At 41.2% G+C, this 20,787-nt stretch overlaps 1 protein-coding gene across 14 annotated transcripts in view; it reads right to left on the reverse strand.

The window, feature by feature from the left end:
• The window catches only part of yaf2 (YY1 associated factor 2), a 97,565-nt gene that overhangs the window by 74,220 nt on the left and 2,558 nt on the right, over positions 1 to 20,787 (reverse strand). For 4 of the 14 annotated variants that reach the window (XR_013548642.1, XM_078417057.1, XM_078417059.1 and 1 more), the window contains 2 exons: positions 8,887 to 8,934; positions 7,982 to 8,023 (listed from right to left, as the gene is read on the reverse strand). The exons of 3 other annotated variants lie outside the window; for them this stretch is intronic. Coding sequence is in view for 10 of the 11 variants with exons in the window: in XM_078417057.1 (XP_078273183.1) it covers positions 7,982 to 8,023; positions 8,887 to 8,934 (90 nt within the window). In the remaining variant the exon portion in view is untranslated. Of the gene's footprint in view, positions 1 to 7,981; positions 8,024 to 8,882; positions 8,935 to 20,787 lie in introns of all 14 variants that reach the window. 7 more of the 14 variants (XM_078417068.1, XM_078417063.1, XM_078417060.1 and 4 more) reach the window with 4 other exon arrangements.

Raw genomic sequence — 20,787 nt, forward strand, 5'->3', positions numbered from 1 at the left:
CGAGGTTTGTAAAGTTATTGCTTTCTTCACAAGGTCTCATATGTTGGGTTTATGAGCATAACTGATCACTTTCATGAGTTGGCAAGACTTATGGGGGGTGGGGGGGGGACACACCTTGAAAAGAATGGGGGGGGAATTAATACAGTAAAATGGTTAATTTACCTGCCACAAATTTATTTTGTTGAATCAGAAATTTTAAAAGATAGCTAACATTAAAATATTTTAAAACATAAGAACATTTAGAATGCAGGGTAATTAGACCGATTAGCCGATGAATGAAAAAAATACACCTGTAATGACTTGGAAGTTAATACAGTCTTTATCTACACTCTCATAATCTTTGCTTCTATAAGTCAGGTTTGACAACTCCTTTACCAGTTAACAAAAATAATTCAGGTCCAAAAGCCAAAAGGTACCATTTTAAATTCGAACACATCATGTCAACACCCAGAGAGCTCTCCACGCAATACAGAGAAGTCTGACCATCTCCACAAACATTCAAATTCTCCATTTTCAAATAATCATCTTTCTACGGTCCCAGTACCTTACCTAATAAAAATCTTGAACATTTCTACAATATCCCCATCACAGCGTAACAAATGATTCATATTGCATTTAGTGCTCTTTTCATTTCTGAAAAATATCCAATTTTAAAAAAATGCTGAGATCCCAAAGTTTTTGTGCAAAGTAATTTTCCAAGTTTCTTGCAATAAAACTTCAAAGATACTCTGCTCTTTTACTCTTTTAAGTTTCATCGCTGGCTATTTTCCTTCTTACCAAGATACAGTGCACATCCTGCATTGTACCTTCAGCAGGCAGCCATCTATTTGTTTCTCTTAATTATTTGCATTGCTATGTTCCCATTAACAAATACCTTAATTGTGTCACACACTTCAATGTACATGATCAGCATATTCCTACCTCCCTTGAAGAACTGTTAAACTCATTAGAAATTATGTCAATGATCAATCTGCACTGTCCCTATTCCACACATTTAATCCAGTGCAAGTTAATTCTCCACCATCTTTTTGAAAAGAGATGCCACATTCACAAACCAGAGGCATAAATTCCAATTCGTATATTGTCTGAAAGACCAGATCCTTGATTCTTTCTGCTGCATTCAAGGATGCTTGTAATCATGGCCAATTCCTTTCTCCCCACAGATGCTGATCGATTCGTTGAGATTCTTTGATGTACCAGTTCAGGTTAATTAATCCAGCTCTTTCTTCATTCCCACCACAACATTCAGGTAAAGGTCAAGGTAAAGTATTCTCTATTCTTTTGTCCACCATGAGAGATTTCCTTTTTGGCCTATTGTTCCATTCAGAAAATCATTGTTTTTTTCAGGCTATAAAAGTTAATCTCTTCTTGGGTCCTGACAACTTTTATTTATATCCCTTTGAATAGGAGGTCCAGATATATATAGAAACATAGAAAATAGGTGCAGGAGGAGGCCATTCAGCCCTTCGAGCCAGCACCGCCATTCATTGCGATCATGGCTGATCGTTCACAATCAATAACCTGTGCCTGCCTTCTCCCCGTATCCCTTGACTCCACTAGCCCCTAGAGCTCTATCTAACCCTCTCTTAAATCCATCCAGTGATTTGGCTTCCACTGTCCTCTGTGGCAGAGAATTCCACAAATTCACAACTCTCTGGGTGAAAAAGTTTCTTCTCACCTCAGTTTTAAATGGCCTCCCCTTTATTCGAAGACTGTGGCCCCTGGTTCTGGACTCGCCCTACATTGGGAACATTTTTCCTGCATCTAGCTTGTCCAGTCCTTTTATAATAAAATACTGCTGAGCATTTATAAATAAGAGAGAAGACATTGATGCTCACACTGAAGAGATTCCTCAGTCTGAAGAAGGGTCTCGACCCGAAACGTCACCCATTCCTTCTCTCCCGAGATGCTGCCTGACCTGCTGAGTTACTCCAGCATTTTGTGAATAAATACCTTCGATTTGTACCAGCATCTGCAGTTATCTTCTTATTCCACAAATATTATTCAGCTGCATGGGTTAGAGTGTATCAAGGTATGCTTATTCAGGTTTTAGCACATACCCCACCACAGCCAAAATAACAATTAACATTGCATGAGAAACAATAAATATTTTTTTGTGTTTGAATGAAGATAACAAATGTTATCCAGTGAGTTAGGCTCGATTTATTGCTCAGATTTTTTTCCTCCATTGAAGATTTATGAAAATGAAAACCATCCTACCTTGCAAGACCACTTCAGGAGAAATTTAAATGTCAGCCACTTCAAGATGGGATTGAAGTCGTGTCTTTTCTTGACTTAGTCAAAACAACTTCTTTCATTCCCTCAGAACTATTGGTATCATTACAATGATGCAGTAATTTAATGGTCAAACAGTGGCCTGTTCTTGGCTCTCCCAGAAGACCCCTTGGGATCTGGTGTTCCAATCAAGTTTCCTCACTCTTCTAAACTCCAATGGACACGAGCAACTTTTCTTCATACGACAGCCCGCTCCTTTCAGATATCAGTCTAATAAACTCTTTGTCAACACTATGTCCATTCCCACTCTCCACCTCGCACCCCAAGCTTACATCTGGTGTAATGGTGCAAACACAACGAGTTTGAATTTCCATCCTGGGTCTCAGCAAGGAAATTCAGCAGGTCTCCAATGGCTCCAGATGTAGAAAGATCCTATTGGGATGCATCATAGCTTGGTGTGGCAACTGCTCTGCCCAAGACTGCAAAAAATTGACGAGTGTAGGGGGCACAGTCTAGTCCATCATTCCCCCCCCAAACCCAATCGACTTCACCTCCACACTGCCTCGGGAAAGCAGCTAACGTAATCAAGGGCCACTCACACCCCTCTCCTGTCAGGCAGTTTGAAAGCACAAACCACCAGATTCAAGGACAACTTTTTTCCTCTGTGATCAGGCGCTTGAACAGATCTCTCTTCTGCCGAGGATGAATTCCCAATCTTCCAATCTACCTTGATGCTGCCCTTGAACAGTTTTAAAAAAATCTGTGGATCTAATACTATATTCTGTACTCTGTTTACTCTCTCTTTCGTGCTACCTAAAGTACTCACGTGTGGCATGATGTGTCTGGATAGCATGCAAAACAAAGTTTTTTCACTGTATCTTTGTACACATGATAATAATACACCAATAGTATTCAGATAACTGTACAACAAAGTTTAAAAACTGACTGGTGTCCAGATTTTCACCAGAATCATCTAGAGACTGAATTCTGGAACACTGACAATGCTCTTTAATGACTAAGCAGTGCCTTTGAAATTAACTTGTGCCACTGATGGATGTGACAGCAATATGTGAGATATTGACTGCCTCAACGGTGGAGACTGCAATTACTTTTATTTCCAGGTATTTTTAATTTTGATTTCAAATTCCAACCTCCCACTCCATTATAGCAGTGATCAGCACCACCTTTCTTTGCTTCTTATATCGTAGAAGGCCATTTTTCAGATGGATCTGAATGGATCCCAATATGGAAAGTGGAAAAAAACGAAATAAATTTACCAATAATCATCGTCACTGCTTGTTCAACAAGTTAAACACCTACATTCAATATCTAGGTTCGTGCATAAATGTTACATAGACCTAGTAGCAAATATCGTACACAACTTGGCGGCACCTGTCAGGCGGCACATTGGCGAAGCTGGCAGAGCTCCTGTCTCATAATGCCAGAGACCCGGGTTTGTTTCTGACCTTTGGTGCCCTTTTGGTGGAGTTTGCACATTCTCCCTGTGAGTTTTGCCCAGTGCCCCGGTTTCTTCCCTCATACCAAAGACGTGCAGAGTTATAGGTTAATTGGCTTCTATAAATTGCCCCTGGTGTGTGAGGAGTGGATACAAAAGTGGGATAATGTGGAATTTATGCGAATGGGTGTTCAATGGTCGTCACAGTGGGCTGAAGGGCCTGTTTCCATGCTGTATTTCCAAACAACTTTTAAATGATTTCATTTCATATTATGCTTGGGCAGCTTACAACCCAACCATTTGAACGTTGATTTCTCTAATTTCAAGCAACGCCTGCATTCCCTCCCCTCTTTTTTACCCTCCCCCACCCCAGTTGTCCAATCAGTACCACCGATCACATCCTAGTAACCCTCTTGTTACCACACCTTCCCCAGCCAACAATGGGCAATTTTGGGCTACACCCTTCCTGAGGACATCTGTTGCCGGCTCTGATTTGTTCTAGCCTTTTCTCACCTCCAGTTTATTTTCCCCACCTCTACTTTCAGTCTGAAGAAGGGTTCCGACCGGAAACGTCACCTATTTTTTTTCTCTCCAGAGAATGCAGCCAGACTCGCCGTGTTACTCCAGCATTTTGTGTCTATCTTTGGTATAAACCAGCACCTGCTGTTCATTCCTATAAAACTTTTTAATGCCACACATCTCTCTGATCAAATTATTCCAGAATGTCAAAGTTGAAAAACACATGTTCCCATGAGGTAGGGGAGATGACATACAGAAATGTGACTTCTTTCAATAGATAGTCAAGTCAAGTCAAGTCAATTTTATTTGTATAGCACATTTAAAAACAACCCACGTTGACCAAAGTGCTGTACATCTGATTAGGTTCCAATGGAAAAAAAAATAGGGTCATGGCCAGAGAAAACAGGTACTTCCTGACTGTGGGAATATTCTAGCTCCCAGCAGAACAATTCCGTCAATAACCGCCCATCCCCATGTCCCTTTCATCCACCCTCTTGCCCCACTTCCCTGTCAATTTCCACCCATATTCGTCCCTCCAGCTTTACATTTAATTCTTCCTCTGCTTCTGTCTTCTTTTTACCTTTGGCCTTTGCCACTTGCTCCAACCATGTGCCAATCACTTACTTCCTCACCTGTATCCATCTATCACTATAGTTCTTTTTTTAAAGTTTAGAGATACAGCACGGAAACAGGCCCTTCGGCCCACCGAGTCTGCACTGACCAGCGATCCCCGCACATTATCACAATCCTACACACACTAGGGACAATTTTACATACATACCAAGCCGATTAACGTACAAATCTATATGTCCTGGGAGTGAGGGAGGAAACAGAAAGATCTCAGAGAAAGCCCATGCATGTCACGGGGAGAACGTACAAACTCTGTACAGACAAGCACCCGTAGTCAGCATCGAACCCGGGTCTCTGGCGCTGAAAGGCAGCAACTCTACCGCTTCGCCACGTGCTGCCCTAACTGTGGCAGGTTTTGTACAACCCCCACTCCTCCTTTCCAGTTTTCCCCGCCCTACTCCAATTAGTTCGCAGAGTGCCAACCCAAAATATTGTTTGTCCATTTCCCTCTACTGAAGCTGTTGGCCTATTGAGGCCCTGCAGCAACTTCTTCTTTGCTGAAGATCGAAGCATTTGGAGTTTCTCGTGTCCCTATCAGTAACTCCTCCCTCTCGTTTCCCTGTCTCTCTATGCTTTGCTTTCTTTCACAACCCATCATCTCACCTTTGAATCTTTCACTCATCTAGAAAAAGGGTTGAAAAACAGAAGATAATTAACCGACCAGCACACCGTGAAATGTGCGAGGAACTAGGAGCACCTGGAGAAAACCTGTGCGGTTACAGGAAGAACGTGCAAACTCCACACGAACAGCACAAGGTCAGGATTGTACAAGGAACTCTAATATTGTCAAACAGCAACACTGCCCTATTTAAGCTTTTCAAATACTTCAAATTATTGACATTTCCTTAGATCAACAAACACGCGGTGCCAGTTTTGAAAGAGGTGGTTAGAGATCGTGGATTCTCTGGATTTCATCGTCTAACATTCCACAAATTTTGAAATTATATCCGTGGAATGGAGGATAGCAAATGTGATCCCACTTAAAGGCTAGAGAGAGAAAACAGGAAACAGCTGACCTGTCAACCTAACATCAGTGCAGGTGCAATCTAAAATCAAGGATTAAAAACAGAATACATGAAACGTATAATGAAGTTAGCATGGATTTATGAAGAGAAAACATTTGACTAATCTGCCAGTAAACAATTTTAGAGTTTACATACTGGAGCAGATGAGGGCAAAATCAACAAATTAGATATTTGGAAGGCATTCGATAAGGTTCTGCAAAGAATCTTGATCAACTAGCTTAGAGCAAATTGAATTTGGAGGCGGGTGACGGGGATGTGGAACATACTGATGTGGCTTACGAATTGGTTAGGATACAGAAAGTGGAGTGGGATAGGAGCAAACTTTCTCAAGTTGGCAGGCTGTGGCTGGTGGAGGACCCTGTGGATTGGTGCATGGGGACTAAATGACATACATATGCAAGTTTGGTAAGGATACCAAACTAATGGGGATTGTGAACATGAAGGAGGATGTAAAGAGCCTTCAAAAGTGACTGACTGAGTGGGCGTGAACATAGCAGATGGAATATTATATGGAAAGACAAATTATATATAGGACAGTCTTACGGCAGGTTTTTGAGAGAACAAGAAGTTTTACTGCAGTTGTATCGAATAATGGTGGGACTGCATCTGGAGTACCGTGCATAATTTTGGCCTCCTTATCCATAAATGGATATACTTACCACAGAGAGTATGCAGGGAAGATTGACGAATGTGTCTAGGGATGGAAGGTGTGCTGGATGAGACGAGTGGAATACGCCTAGAACTTCAGGAATTAATAAGAATGACAGGGAACCTTGTTGAACTGTATGAAATCCTCACAGGACGTAACAGGCTGAATGCAGGAGGATGTGCCTGTGTGCTAATGCATCTACAGCAGGGGTGACAGACTTGGGCCTTTCCGGGCCGATATGAGCAAATATATTTTCATTCAGAGGGTCATGAATCATTTAATTTCTCTGCCAGGGAGAGCTGTAGAGACTCAGGTCATTGAGGTCATTCAAAACACAGCTTGAAAAAATACTGGATATTTAAGGTCATCACGGGTTTCAGGGGAGAGCACAGGTAAATGGCTCCAAGGTGGAAAATCAGCCATGGTCCTAATAAAATGTAGAGCAGGCTCAAGGTGTTGAATGGCCTGGTGTTTCCAGTAGTGGGAGAATCTGGGACCAGAGGGCACCGCCTCAGAATAAAAGGGCGTACCTTTCGAATGGTGATGAGGAGGAATTTCTTTAGCCAGAGGCTGGTGAATCTGTGGAATTTATTGCCACGGATGGCTGTGGAGGCAAAGTCATTGGGTATTTTTAAGATTGATAGTTTCTTGGTTAGTAAGAGTATCAAAAGTTATGGGGAAAAGGCAAGAGAATGGGGATAAGTGGGAAAAATAGATCAGCCATGATCGAAAGGTGGAACAGACTCTATGGTCCAAATGGCCTAATTCTGCTCCCAAGTCTTGTGCTAATTTTTATCAAGTTGAGTATGTAGGTTGTATTAAGCAAAGTTAGTGATCATTTTCACAATTGGTCGAACTTTCAGTTTAGCAGACATACAGGTTTTAAATTGTAAACAAGAAATGATGACAAACAAGGAATGTAGATGATATTAAACATAATCTAGCAGGCAGCATCACTGCTGATGTGCACCGATCTGGCATTACCATCACAACACAGGTTTTTGATGAAGTATTTGGAGACTAATCTGCAGTATTTATGTCAAGGTCAAAATATTTAACAAGCCTGATACCAAAAGACCAATATAAATATATATATATACACACACATATATATATACACACATATATATATATATATATATATATACACACACACACACACACACAAAGGTATGACAAGTAATACTACACCGGCTGCAAATGAATTGTGGCCTACTGCTTCATGCGTACAGCTGCGATTCTACAGTTTGTGTTTGGTGCACATAAATGGAATTTGTCCACGCGAATCTTCACACAAAATTAACAATAGCCCTCTTGTTTTAAATAAGAGTCGTTTTTAAAAGCCACAGTTAAATGAAAATATGCCAACTAACAAATCAAGGTGAATGAAGCCAGCTGGAGGCTTGGAAGGATCCAGAAATCGCAGGGCCAGTTGGATCAAATATAAGAACCACCGCAGTGACTTACCTGGAACATCCTGGTTGTTTTGCTGTCCTGCCAAAACTCGGTCTGCAGCAAAGAAATAAGAATAGAAAGAGAATACATATATATATACACAGTACATCAACAGGAAGAGGACAAGCATGCACAAGGAAAAACACAAACAGTTGTGTGATAGCATCTCTCTAACAAAAAGCAGTGGGGATGGAGATCTTAACAGTTCAACAAATTGTTGCACTTATAGATCACAGAGAGCAAGACTGCGTGACTAGAAGGAATCAAGCAGAAATGCAACATTTTGGTCAAATGTATTTATTTTGCAGAATAGAAACTCTTTAAAACAAATTACATCTTCCACCCTGTTATGTACTTACTCTCTGAGATAGCTGTGAGAAAGCACACCTACACTAACAGTAAATTAGACTGTGCGTATATATAATTTATGAATCAAACCTGCCATTTTGTGCACAATGTCCATCTGATCAAAATGGGTACCCAAAATACAAGCAGTTCCAAATCATAGTCAGCTGCAGACAGATCACAGATGACTGGTCAGGACCAAGTGTACCAAACTCACAAAGCTACAAGATTAAGGTGATTTGACTGCAGCTTGGAGTTTTACTTCAAATTACTCCTTTAAACTGCGCTTATAGTCAATCACAATGCTTGCAGTATTTTGTTCCTCTTCTTAAAACAGTAACACAATTCTAGGCTAAGACACTATCATTTTGAAAAGGCATCACAAAATGAAAGATTTATCTTTAAAGATTTATGTTTAAAACATGCTCATACAGGATGCATTTTAGTTACAATATGTGGTCACATTAGCCGAACTGTCGGACAATGTATTCAATGCACGCAAGGGTGCGGTGATTAAGATTGAATGGATTTATGGTTTATTAATTATGGCAATTTGTTTGACTCTTACCTACCCTCTGAAATGGTCTCGCACGCCACTTTGTTGTACTGTAACTGCACTGCTGAAACAAAAAATGAATAAAACTGGATGCACCACCTCGCATTGACCTCTGCAACTCATATGATCAAGTTGTTCCATGCCCAATCAACCTTACAAACCTCTGATCGGAAACGTGAGGGCAACCGGAATAAAAGAGAGTGTTGTGACAGGGCTAGTCAGGCAACAGGCTGACAGTCGTACCTACAGAACACTCACTCACTCCCTCCCTCCCTCGCTCCTCCATCCCTCCAATGCATGTGATGGTTTGTGATCACTTTCAGACAGGAAGTGTCTAATTACTCAAAGTAACTGGCGTCTTGCATTCAGAAAAAAATATAATGTAATTAACTTTAAATATGAAACTAGTTAAGCAATAAAATTAGGCAACAAGTCAAAAAAATAACTGAACGTATATAAAACTAGTTTTGAAAGAACTAGTGATAGACTGAGTGATAGACTGTCATTATCACAGTTGGAGAGGATTACTGCAATCACATAAGGAAAATGTTTTTTGTCAGTGAAGATGTGTTAAGGGTCTGAAGAAGGGTCTCGACCTGAAACGTCACTCATTTCTACTCTCCAGAGATGCTGCCTGTCCCGCTGAGTCACTCCAGCTATTCGTGTCTATCTTCGGTTTAAACCAGCATCTGCAGTTCCTTCCGACACGTACATGTAGTAAGGAACTGCTTCAGAGATGTTGAGCAGGAGTCCAAGCTGCAGAAGGCACTGCAGTGGCCAAGGGGGGAAAGTTGCCTGGAAAAGTTGACTGTTGCACCACATGGGTACCAGCCTGGATTGGCGCAGTGGTCAGGGACAAAATGTCAGAGTCAAGGAGGGTGATTGTAAAGCTGTTGTGTTACTGGACCATTGATCCAGAGGCACGAGTTTGAATCCCACATTTAAATTCAAGAAATTAATTAACTCTGGAATAAAAAGCTAGAATTACAACAGCACCTCATATTTCACTTGGGCAGCTTGCAGCCCAGCAGTATGAACATTGACTTCTCCAACTTTAGATAGTTCCTCTGTCCCTCTCTTCCCCATCCCCCTTCCCAGTTCTCCCTCTATCTTCGTGTCTCCACCTATATCCTTCCTTTGTCCCACCCCCCTGACATCAGTCTGAAGAAGGGTCTCGACCCGAAACGTCACCCATTCCTTCTCTCCTGAGATGTTGCCTGACCTGCTGAGTTACTCCAGCATTTTGTGAATAAATAGCTTTGATTTGTTCCAGCATCTGCAGTTATTTTCTTACAAAAGCTAGAATTAATGTTGGTAAACATAGAGCTGCCGGATTTTCAGAAAAACCCACGCAATGTACCACTCTAAAAAGGACCCTACCACACTTTTTTGATCTAGCAGTTATGTTAACCTGGCCCCTCTAATGTGAGGGGCTACTAGGGATAAACAGTAAGCACCAACCTTACTAACAATGTCAACATGCCTTGAATAAATAAAGGTTTTAAGTAAAATATAGTGATGCAGGAACGTTGTCCAACAAGTACAGGATGCCTGCTGGCTGTGTGGATATGAATTAAGACTCCAGGAAGAATGAGTAACATGATCACTACACTCAAGAGAAAATGAAGGCGGGGAGAGAGAGTGCGGGGAAGGATAAAGGTTGCTTAGTAAGAGGGAAATATTCTCCTCTACCATTATGAGTACAGCCTGAAAGAAGAAAGGAACATAGCCAGGGACCTGAAACAGAGAGGACTTGACTGCTGCAGACCACTTCACCTCTGCTGGAAGACTGCTAAAGGTAGAAGAGAGATTCTGCTGAATATGAGAAAGCAGGGTTTACATTAGCAAGCAGGTTCACAAAGCTCAGATGCTTAAGCAAGATAGTCTTAATGAAGGCATCAAAGTGTGTCAAAAAGGGTGCCCTTATCTTTCCTAAAGAACAATATCCAATCTGCAGTATTGGACATCACAATTTAGGGAGGATCTAAAGGCATCAGGGTGAGTGCAGATGAAACTAACCAGGATGATTCTGGAGAGCAGGTTCTAGAGCTATAGCAGTTCTCCATGGGTCAAAATAGGATCTAATAGAAGCATTTAAACCCATAAAGGTAATGAAATGGACACTGGTCCCATTGGAGGATGGTCAGAAACAAAGGACACTGAGAAATGGTCTATATTAAAACTAATACAAGGGGAAGCGATTGTTAAGAGTACTTGTCTGGACAGAATTAAGTATAATATTCAAAAGAGAAATGGATAAATATTTACAAGGAAAATGGACAGACGACGTTTCGGGTATGAACCGTTCTTCTGACTGAAGGAGCTCTGTACCAGAAATGTTGCCTCTCTATTGATGCTGCTTGACCCACTGAGTTCCTACAACACTCTGTGTTTTGCTTAAGATTCCAGCATCTGCAGTTCCTTGCTTCTCTCTTCTTCACCTATCCACTGATGCCAAGAACCACTTGGCTCCAGACCTCATCACAGCCATGGTCCAAACACAGAATTCCATAGGGGAAACGAGAGTGACTGCTTTTGACATCACGGCAGCACTGAACTAAGAGTGGGATCAAACTGTGATGGCTGAACTGAAGTTTCTGGGGATCAGTGACTGGAAGCATACCTTGCCCAAAGGTAGATGACCGTGGCTGTTGGGAGGTAAAACAACCCAGCCCCAGGACATCTTTGCAGGAACCCCTCAGGGCAGCGCCCAAGATCCAACCACCTTCAATTGCTTCATCAGTTACCTTCCTTCCTCCATAAGGTGAAGACATTCACTGATGAGTGCATCACCTTTCTTCCACCTACTCAACAAATGAAGCAGCCTGTGCCTCTGTGTAGTACGACCAAGTCATATTTAGACACGGGCTGATAAGTGGCAAATCAATATTTGCCAGTAATCACTATATCCAGTTAGGGGGGTTTCCTGACCATATGCCCTTGATGTTCAGAGATAATATTATTGCCAAGTCCAACATCAACCAGAAACTCAACTGACTGGTCACATTCAAAAACTATGCCTAAAAGAGATGTGGGTATCCTGTTCACGTCCTGATGTCCCAAGACCTTTCTACAGAGCATGTCAAGAGGATGATGTCCCCTAACTTGCCCACATCAGCACATCAACAACAAGATGCCCCACAACATGAAAGCCAGAGTAGCCCACTTGAGTAGAGCCCCGTCCATCACTGCAAACATTAATTGTCTCCACCAGCAATGCAGTGATACTGACTGCTTCTCCAACTCTCTCAACCTCCACCACCAAGGATGACAGGGGCAGGGCTGTATGGGAATCCCATCGCCTACAGCAGCACCTTCACCAGAAGGGCCACTGCCGTTCAAGATGACAGCATACCACCAGCTTCATTAGGGCCATTAGGGATGGACAGTGAACATCTCTTGCTGACAATGTCAACAACCTTAAAAATTAATCATCGACAAAACAAAAATATGCTTTCATCATCTCTTCACTACAGTTTCCTTCTCACTTCTTGAAAATATCGCTCTTGGATAGAATTGGACATTCTCCAATACCTTTGCCAAGTAAACATCGTTCGGGTGTGAATACAAAATGTGTATTATTAACCTGTGTGCACTCTCTCCAACATGAGCTGTGAAGTAAATTGTTCCCCGTCTCAGACAAAGAATATCACCAAGCTTCCAAAGGCTTACCCCTCTTGGCCTTATCAGGCTCGTTGTCAGCACTTCATTGCAACTAATATTTAAACGCATTAGGAGGGACAAACAGCTACAGTGATATTATGCACTTAATCTATTGATGACAAGACAGCTGAAGTTAGCAAGTGTGAAATTTAGATCTCAAACAACAGATGTTAGAAATATGGTGTAGAAAATTTTCAAACAGACTTTAGCTTCATGTTCTTACAGGCTACTGAATCATCACAACAGAAATTACTTTGGAGATTGTTGTAGAAGTGAAAATGGAGTAGACCTGAATATGAAGATTAAATTCAAACCTGCAGGAATCACTATTTCCTATTCAGTTCCAAACTTTGCCCCCTTCAAATTTCAACCAGACTTTCCAATTTACATAAACAACTCTTAATATTTTGTTTCTATTAATCTCTCAACAGTCCTAGTCCATTCCACTCCCTCCTTTCCAAGTTTTGAGATCATTCATCTCTTGAGCATAGTGCCCTAGCACGACAAGAGCCTTAAACCATCCCAGTCATTCAGTCCTCTGGCCATATACTGTACAAAACATCTTAAACCCAACGTATTGGTCTCTGACAGAACCTCCAAAACTCTAAGCCTCCACTGGGATGACCCAAAGTAGTTACCTTCTCGGGTCATCCAGTAAAGTTTCAGTGCTGGAGACATGCCCCTTTCTTTCACCTCTTTCTACCACCAATCTCCATGATCAAAGAAGGACTCCGATCCAAAATGCCACCTGTCCATTTCCCTCCACAGATGGTGTCTACTCACTGAGTTCCTCCAGCAGTTTATTCTTCATTCTTCATGGGCGGCACGGTAGCGCAGCGGTAGAGTTGCTGCTTTACAGCGAATGCAGTGCCGGAGACTCAGGTTCGATCCTGACTACGGGTGCTGCACTGTAAGGAGTTTGTACGTTCTCCCCGTGACCTGCGTGGGTTTTCTCCGAGATCTTCGGTTTCCTCCCACACTCCAAAGACATACAGGTATGTAGGTTAATTGGCTGGGTAAAATGTAAAAATTGTCCCTAGTGGGGTGTAGGATAGTGTTAATGTACGGGGATCGCTGGGCGGCACGGACTTGGTGGGCCGAAAAGGCCTGTTTCCGGCTGTATATATATGATATGATATGATGATAAAGGATCAGTGCTGGTTCCATTTCCACTGCAAAGTGCAAATGTTTAGTTTTCCAACATTGTAGATACAATGACAAGACAATTCAAGTTATTTAGATGATAGCTCAGAAAATGTGAGGTCAACTAAAAAGGAAGGTTCCACATTCAACCTGCCACCTTTGGTTAAAGATCAAAGCAATATCCTGTATCCCATTTGGCAACTTCCATTGCACGTGTGGTTCGTTGTGAATGGACGTCTGTTCACAGTATGATCAGGCCCAATTATGATCATGCCTGCAATAGTTGATTAACTTGCTGAAACTCTAGAGGCAAGAATCAGACAATAATCATACACCTACCTCTGTGCTACAGTCAAAATGTGGAATTCCGTTTCTCAGCCAAGAGGAGACAACTATTTAAAAAGAGGAAAGAAAATGTGCAGGAAAACCTCACAGAAAGCAGTAAAATACACGAGTAACCAAACCAAGGCAAGAGTTTCCTCCTACAGTGTGAGGAAGGATCCGGACCTAAAACATGCCCTATCCATTCCCTGCACAGATGCTGCCTGACTCGCTGAGTTACTCCAGCAGGTTTTGCTCAAAATTCCAACATCTGCAGTTCCTTGTGTCTCTAAGAGTTTCCTGCCTTGGGATTTTCCAGCAACCGGTAGCCCAGCACCTCCTTTAATCTGGATGAAATTACGAGAACGCACTTGAAATCCCTCTGAAAATGTGACGCCGATCTCAACCCCATTGGGACTTCTGCGGCTGATCAGCAGGTCGATTTGTCCCCTGCAGCCAGGGCTCTTGAACTCCAACTTGGCAGATCCGCTCCCATGGCCGACTTCCAGGGTCGACTTTGTGGGCTGGTATCTCGCCTCCCCATCAATGTAGGTTGTCCGTTCGACTCTCACAGCCTGACCTCTGTTCGTCTGGAAAAATGGATAATCCAGCAAGGCTCTGGAACCAAGGGTTCTGGAGAAAGTGGTGGTGGACCTACATTACCCTAAATGGAAATATCGGAACATGCAGATTTCTTCAGACACTTGGTCTTCAATTTGAGAACAAATAACTGGAAAATAGGTCTTTGCAGAAAGTATGCAATTATTTAAATAATTACAATGCTTTGTAATCAAATGATTTGCTCTTCACTTTTCTGGATTGGTCAATGACTCGATCCAATCAATGGGTAAATCGCAGGAACATCTCACATTCAACCAATTTATATCCTGAACTGATCTCAATTGAAGTGATTGTGTTATAATTAGCCTCAGTGCCAAGATCTAGAAAGGACAAAGAGCAGCTTGGGAGTCTGCTCTGTTGTCTATCGAATCCTACAAAGAAATGCATTGTTGCATTGAAAAATGGATCAAACTTGGCTGCAATTGCTTTCCTGATGAACAATGTCCACACTTGAGACATGTAAATGTATGGATGAGAAACCCTCTTCCTCTCCCATCACTGGCAACAGAATCTTTGGCCCTTTTACTCTGTCTTTAGAAAGTAAAGTGAGCAGAACAAACTGGCAAGTAAACAAATACATTAAATCCAACTGAGATTAACAGGCAAAACCACAAAGTTGGACTTAAATCTTTCTGTATCTAATTTTATTTCCTTTTCGTCAGATCACCAACAGTATTGGGTGGATGTTGTTTATATCTGGGCCATGGGAGAAAAAAGCAGCGAAGGGCTGAATCGCATTTTTTTCTTCCATGCTTAAACTTGGTTTCAACCATTCACATTTACCTCCAAATTCAGAAAAATGCGTAGCCAAAAGACAACTTTAACATAACTGACATTAAACACCACAAGCTATCATTTAGGTTTCTCCAAATGATCTTAATTCCCAATTTGTGTTGAGCTGCAGGCTGTTTTGTGTTTTGGAGCAACGCTGACTACAACTAGTTCAGATGCCCTAGGTTAAAATATTTCCCTTGGAGGAGAGACTGAAATGAGACATCTCAACAGGGTCAGCAAGGGCTCGAAAGAGTGAGTGAGCACACAAACACACCCAAAAGGGTACGATTTTAAAAACAGCTCAATGATCCTTATTTATTATTCAAAGTACCTGCGCTGTGCACATACAGACCTATAACCAACAGTTATCACCGAAGGCAGCAAGTTGAAATAACAATCCCCATTTGGTAACAACTGTATTCCATTTTGAGACAGAATTTTTTTTACAATTGACAAATGGAATTTTGCATAACTTTCACATTTATTCTGCAGGAAGTCCTGAACTAGAAAATGAGTTCTGTAAACTAAACCATGCAAAATTACTGCAACTAATTGTCAACTGAGAATGACTTGGTATTTATAAAGACAGCCTCTAACCAAATCTAGACAAATTGGGTGAATATCTATCTACACGTGAAATCTAAGGTCAGAGTTTTATTTTAGCAATCATGCGGTACTTAGATGTGCCGAATGTCAAGCAAATTAAACATTCATGCAGACTTTCAAACGAAGCGATCACAATATAAAAGGCAGTTTTCGTTCATTACTTTTTCAAGCTGTCATTTTATTTCCATGTGGAAAAGATTTAGAAATTAAATGATAAACGAGGAAAGCAGCAGTTATAGTACTTTCTCCAAAACCTTTTGCACTGTTTGGCAGACAAATGGATTTCGCAACAACAATGTGCACAAGTCAAGTTTCGGGATATATAGTTCCTTTGCTAGTATTTTCATGAAACCGCACCCCACCCGATTCTGCCCCTGTTCCAATATAGGTTTCCAAAATACTCAATAAACTGAAATTATACGGACAAGAATTATGAAAGTCATGATGCCTTAGACATTCCAGTCTCTTGCAGTGCCTTAGCAACACTGATCTTACAACTAAAACTTGTTACTAATAATTAGATTTGACAATATTTTAAACATGTTAAAAATGGTGCAATACAAACGTTCACGTAACTTTGAAATATCTTACACACTAGTCAAAAATAAATGTAGCAAAGAGATCTCGGCCAATAAGATACATTAATACGTAACTATGACAGCAACTTATCCTCTCAAGAAACATTAGAGCGCATTTTGTCTTAAGTACTCTGCAACCAAAATAACCAAGGAGCAAAAAAAAAAAAAAAATGATATAAGAGACCTGTTAATCTCATGTTATCACAAACTATACAAAATAAAGTTTTATAAAAAGTGGTAGAGTTGGCAGTTTACTTTTCAATGAACGAGTAAATTTCAGTGAAATGCATCATTACAATTAATACTTCCAAGTTCTAAAAAATACTGATGCTTCTGCCTGTAAAACTCCCCACCTTGAAGCATTTAGCTTTATTTGTTAAAAATAGTTATGACAAATCATTAAAATGTCAACATTCAGGCCTGAGAACATACATACGGACAGGCTAGAACTGTAAAAAAATCATGTTTCACAATGAATACTTTCTTAAGATTTACCACAGTTACAGTACACACTCACCATTCTCTAAAAACCACCATTTCCAATGCCGCAAACCTGGAAATCATTACAAAAGACGGGCACATTGCAAATGCTCAGCAATGTTTCAGTTGAAGTTCATACTAATCTTTTCATTATTTTTTTAGATGCCCATCAGGTGAAGAGATGTTGGTTTCACTGTCTGGGACATATTCTACCTTGGCACCCACTGCTTGCATCTGTAACTCTATATGTATTCAAAGCTCAATTAGACAGACCTTCCTTCACATCCATCTCACTTCAACGGCATCAAATTGCCAAATTCCATTTGCAGGAAACAGAGGATAATTGTCACAATAATAGAAAATGTTAATGGGATTGGAATTTTAAGGGGCAGACCAACCAATGTACTCACTTTTGGATTAAAATTATCCCCCAAACCCTTTACTCTCACTATAGGGGGCAGAACCATTCTTTAATTAATTCCAACACATCCTTCAGATTAAAAATCAATTCAACTGACCAAAGAATTTTCCATAATTGGCTATTTCATCCCATCTGTAACATACCTTGTTATCTAAACATAGTAAATAAAAGTAAAATAAATATTATTTGACCTTTCTGTTATTCAAGTAGACCCAAGGAAATCTGCACTTCATCCCTATTAATATGCCTCTGCACCATATCATTTGTTACCTTTACTCAAGGAAATCCTATTGCATAGAGATGTATAATTTTATCAAATCATACTGCATAGAAACGGGAGCTTTCAGCGCACTTCATCCATTCGATTGCGATGTCTATTTATGCTAATCCCATTTGCCTGCATTAGGCTTGCATCTCTCTACACCTTTGACATCCAAGTACATGGCCAAATACCTTTTAAACATTGTAACTGTGTCTGCCTCCACCAGTGTGTTTACCTCCACCAATAATGTGTCTACCTCCTAGGTCAGCTCATTTCCTATAACCATCATCCTTGTGTGTGTAAAACTTACGCCTCAAATCTTCTTTAAATGTATCCACACTCACCTTAAATCCCTGCCCTCTGCTATCCTATGCAAAAATACTATCTATCTGTGCCCCCTTCTGATTTTATGAACTTCTATACAATCACCCCTCAGCCTTCTACATAAACATAGCCGATCCACCCTCTCCTTTTAGGCACAGCTCTCATTCCAGGCAAAATCCTGATCCAGACTGAAGATGGGTCCCAACCCGAAACACCATCTGTTCATTCCATCCACAGATGCCGGTTAACCCAGCAAATTCCTCCAGCACTTTGTGTTTTGCTCAACATCCTGGTGAAACCTTTCTGTATTTTCTCTATTGCTGCCATATCCTTTCTGTAGTGTGGCAACAAAGTACTCCAAGTGCAATCTAATCAGTGCCTTATACAGCTGCAACATGAAATCCCATCTCTTATACTCAATGTCTCGGCCTATGAAGGCAAGCATCCTAAATGACTTCTTCACTCCCACCTCCACCTGTACCACCAGTTTCAGAGAGCTGTGGACTTGTATCCCAAAATCTCTCTGAACACCATGTTTCTCAAGTCCCTGCAATTTATTCAGGATTAAATTCCAACTGCCACCATTTTGTACAGTTTTGCAACTTATTTCTGTCCCATTGTACCTTCTAACAATCTATCTACCAAATTTTGTGTTGCCTGAAAACTTAATAATCACAACCCTACATTCTCATACAAGTTGGTTATACATTAAAGTCCAAACACTAATGATCCCAGAGGCTCATCAGTTGTTACAGTCGGATAAATTTGACGTTAACCACTTTGGTGGCAAGAACAGGAAGGCAGATTATTATCTGAATGGTGTCCATTAGAAAAAAGGGGAGGTGCATTGAGACCTGGGTATGCTTGTACATCAGTCACTAAAAGTAAGCATACAGGTACAGCAGGCAATGAAGGCATATTGGCCTTCAATGTGAGAGGATTTGAGTTTAGGAGCAAGGAGGTCCTACTGCCATTGTACAGGGCCCTGGTTAGACCGTACCTGAAGTGTTGTGTGCAATTTTCGTCTCCTAATTTGAGGAAGGACATTATTGCTATTGAGGGAGTACAGCGTAGGTTCACCAGATTAATTCCCGGGATGGCGGGTCTGACATATGATGAAAGAATGGGTCAACTGGGCTTGTATTTACTGGAATTTAGATGAGAGGGGATCTTATGGAAACATATAGCATTTTTAAAGGATTGGACAGGCTAGATGCAGGAAAAATGTACTTGATGTTGGGGGAGTCCAGAACCAGGGGTCACATTTTAAGAATAAGGGGTAGGCCATTTAGGACTGAGATGAGGAAACACTTTTTCACCCAGAGAGTTGTGAATCTGTGGAATTCTCTGCCACAGAAGGCAGTGGAGGCCAATTTACTGGATGTTTTCAAGAGGGAGTTAGATTTAGCTCTTTGGGCTAAAGGAATCAAGAGATCTGGGGAAAAAGCAGGAATGGGGTACTGATTTTGGATGATCAGCCATGATCATATTGAATGGCGGTGCTGGCTCGAAGGACCGAATGGCCTACACCTGCACTTATTTTTCTATGTTTTCTATGTTACAAACTTCCAGTCAGTAAAAAATTACCACTCTATTCACCATCTATTCACTACTCCCCTTTGCCTCCTATCACCTCCTTGTCAAAAGCCTTACCAAAGTTAATTGAAGCAAATTTATTCCCCTGCCTTCATCAATCACTTTGGTTACCTCCTCAAAAAAACTCAACTTGGATTTGAGGCAACCTCCGGGTGAACCTCTTCGGCAGCGTCTCTATTGCTACCACATCGCTCCTGTATTGTGGCAACCAGAACTGCACGCAACACTCCAAATGCAGTCTAGGCAATGATTTGCAACGGCTTTAACATGACATCCCAACTTTCACACACGCACGCTTGGCCGATGAAGGAAAGCACAGTGAATGCCATTTTGCAATCCCATCCACCAGTTTCCCATTGATTGTACTCAATCTGCCCATCCCCCATTGATTGTACTGACCCATCATTTTGAAAACAAGAGATATATCTTCAGTGTTGAACAATCCTTTGAGCAAAAAAACATTTCTCAACTTCACTCTGATATGACTAATTTTTTTGGCCCTTCATTTTCCAAAGGTAATTCAATACAGCAACTCAACTTTTCATAGAAAAAGGTGCCACAAAAAAATGTTTCCAAATGACACAGCACCGATGAGTGATTGGACTGGATGGACCAGGACGGTTGCAAAAGTTTACCTGGAAAACTTATAACATACATAGAACACAGGCAGCTTTTGCTGCCATGGCTCCTCAATTAACTAAAGGCTGGTGGAGAGGAGAGAAATATCAGCCAGGGATCCAGCCAGCTTGATGTAGAGTGCCTGTGTGGACATGTGATGTGGAAAGGAACATCGGGTAGTTTACTGACTAGAGGGGTTAAGGCACATACATAAAATTTGGATATTTAGAACATAGAAAAGCACAGAACAGGAACAGGCTCTGAGGCCCATAATTTTTGTGCCATACATAATGCCAGGATAAACTAATTTCACCTGCCAACAAACAATCCATACCCCTCCATTCCCAGCAAGAATACATGCCTATCCAAAAGCCTCTTAAATATCCCCATTGTATACACTTCCACCACTATCCCTGGCAGTGTGTTCCAAACAGCCCCCACTGCCAACTTGCCCCACACATCTCCTTTAAACTTCGCCCCTCTCACCTTGAAACTATGCCCTCTAGTCTT

Source organism: Rhinoraja longicauda, chromosome 20 (genome assembly GCF_053455715.1).
Source record: "Rhinoraja longicauda isolate Sanriku21f chromosome 20, sRhiLon1.1, whole genome shotgun sequence".
Lineage (NCBI taxonomy): Eukaryota > Metazoa > Chordata > Chondrichthyes > Rajiformes > Arhynchobatidae > Rhinoraja > Rhinoraja longicauda.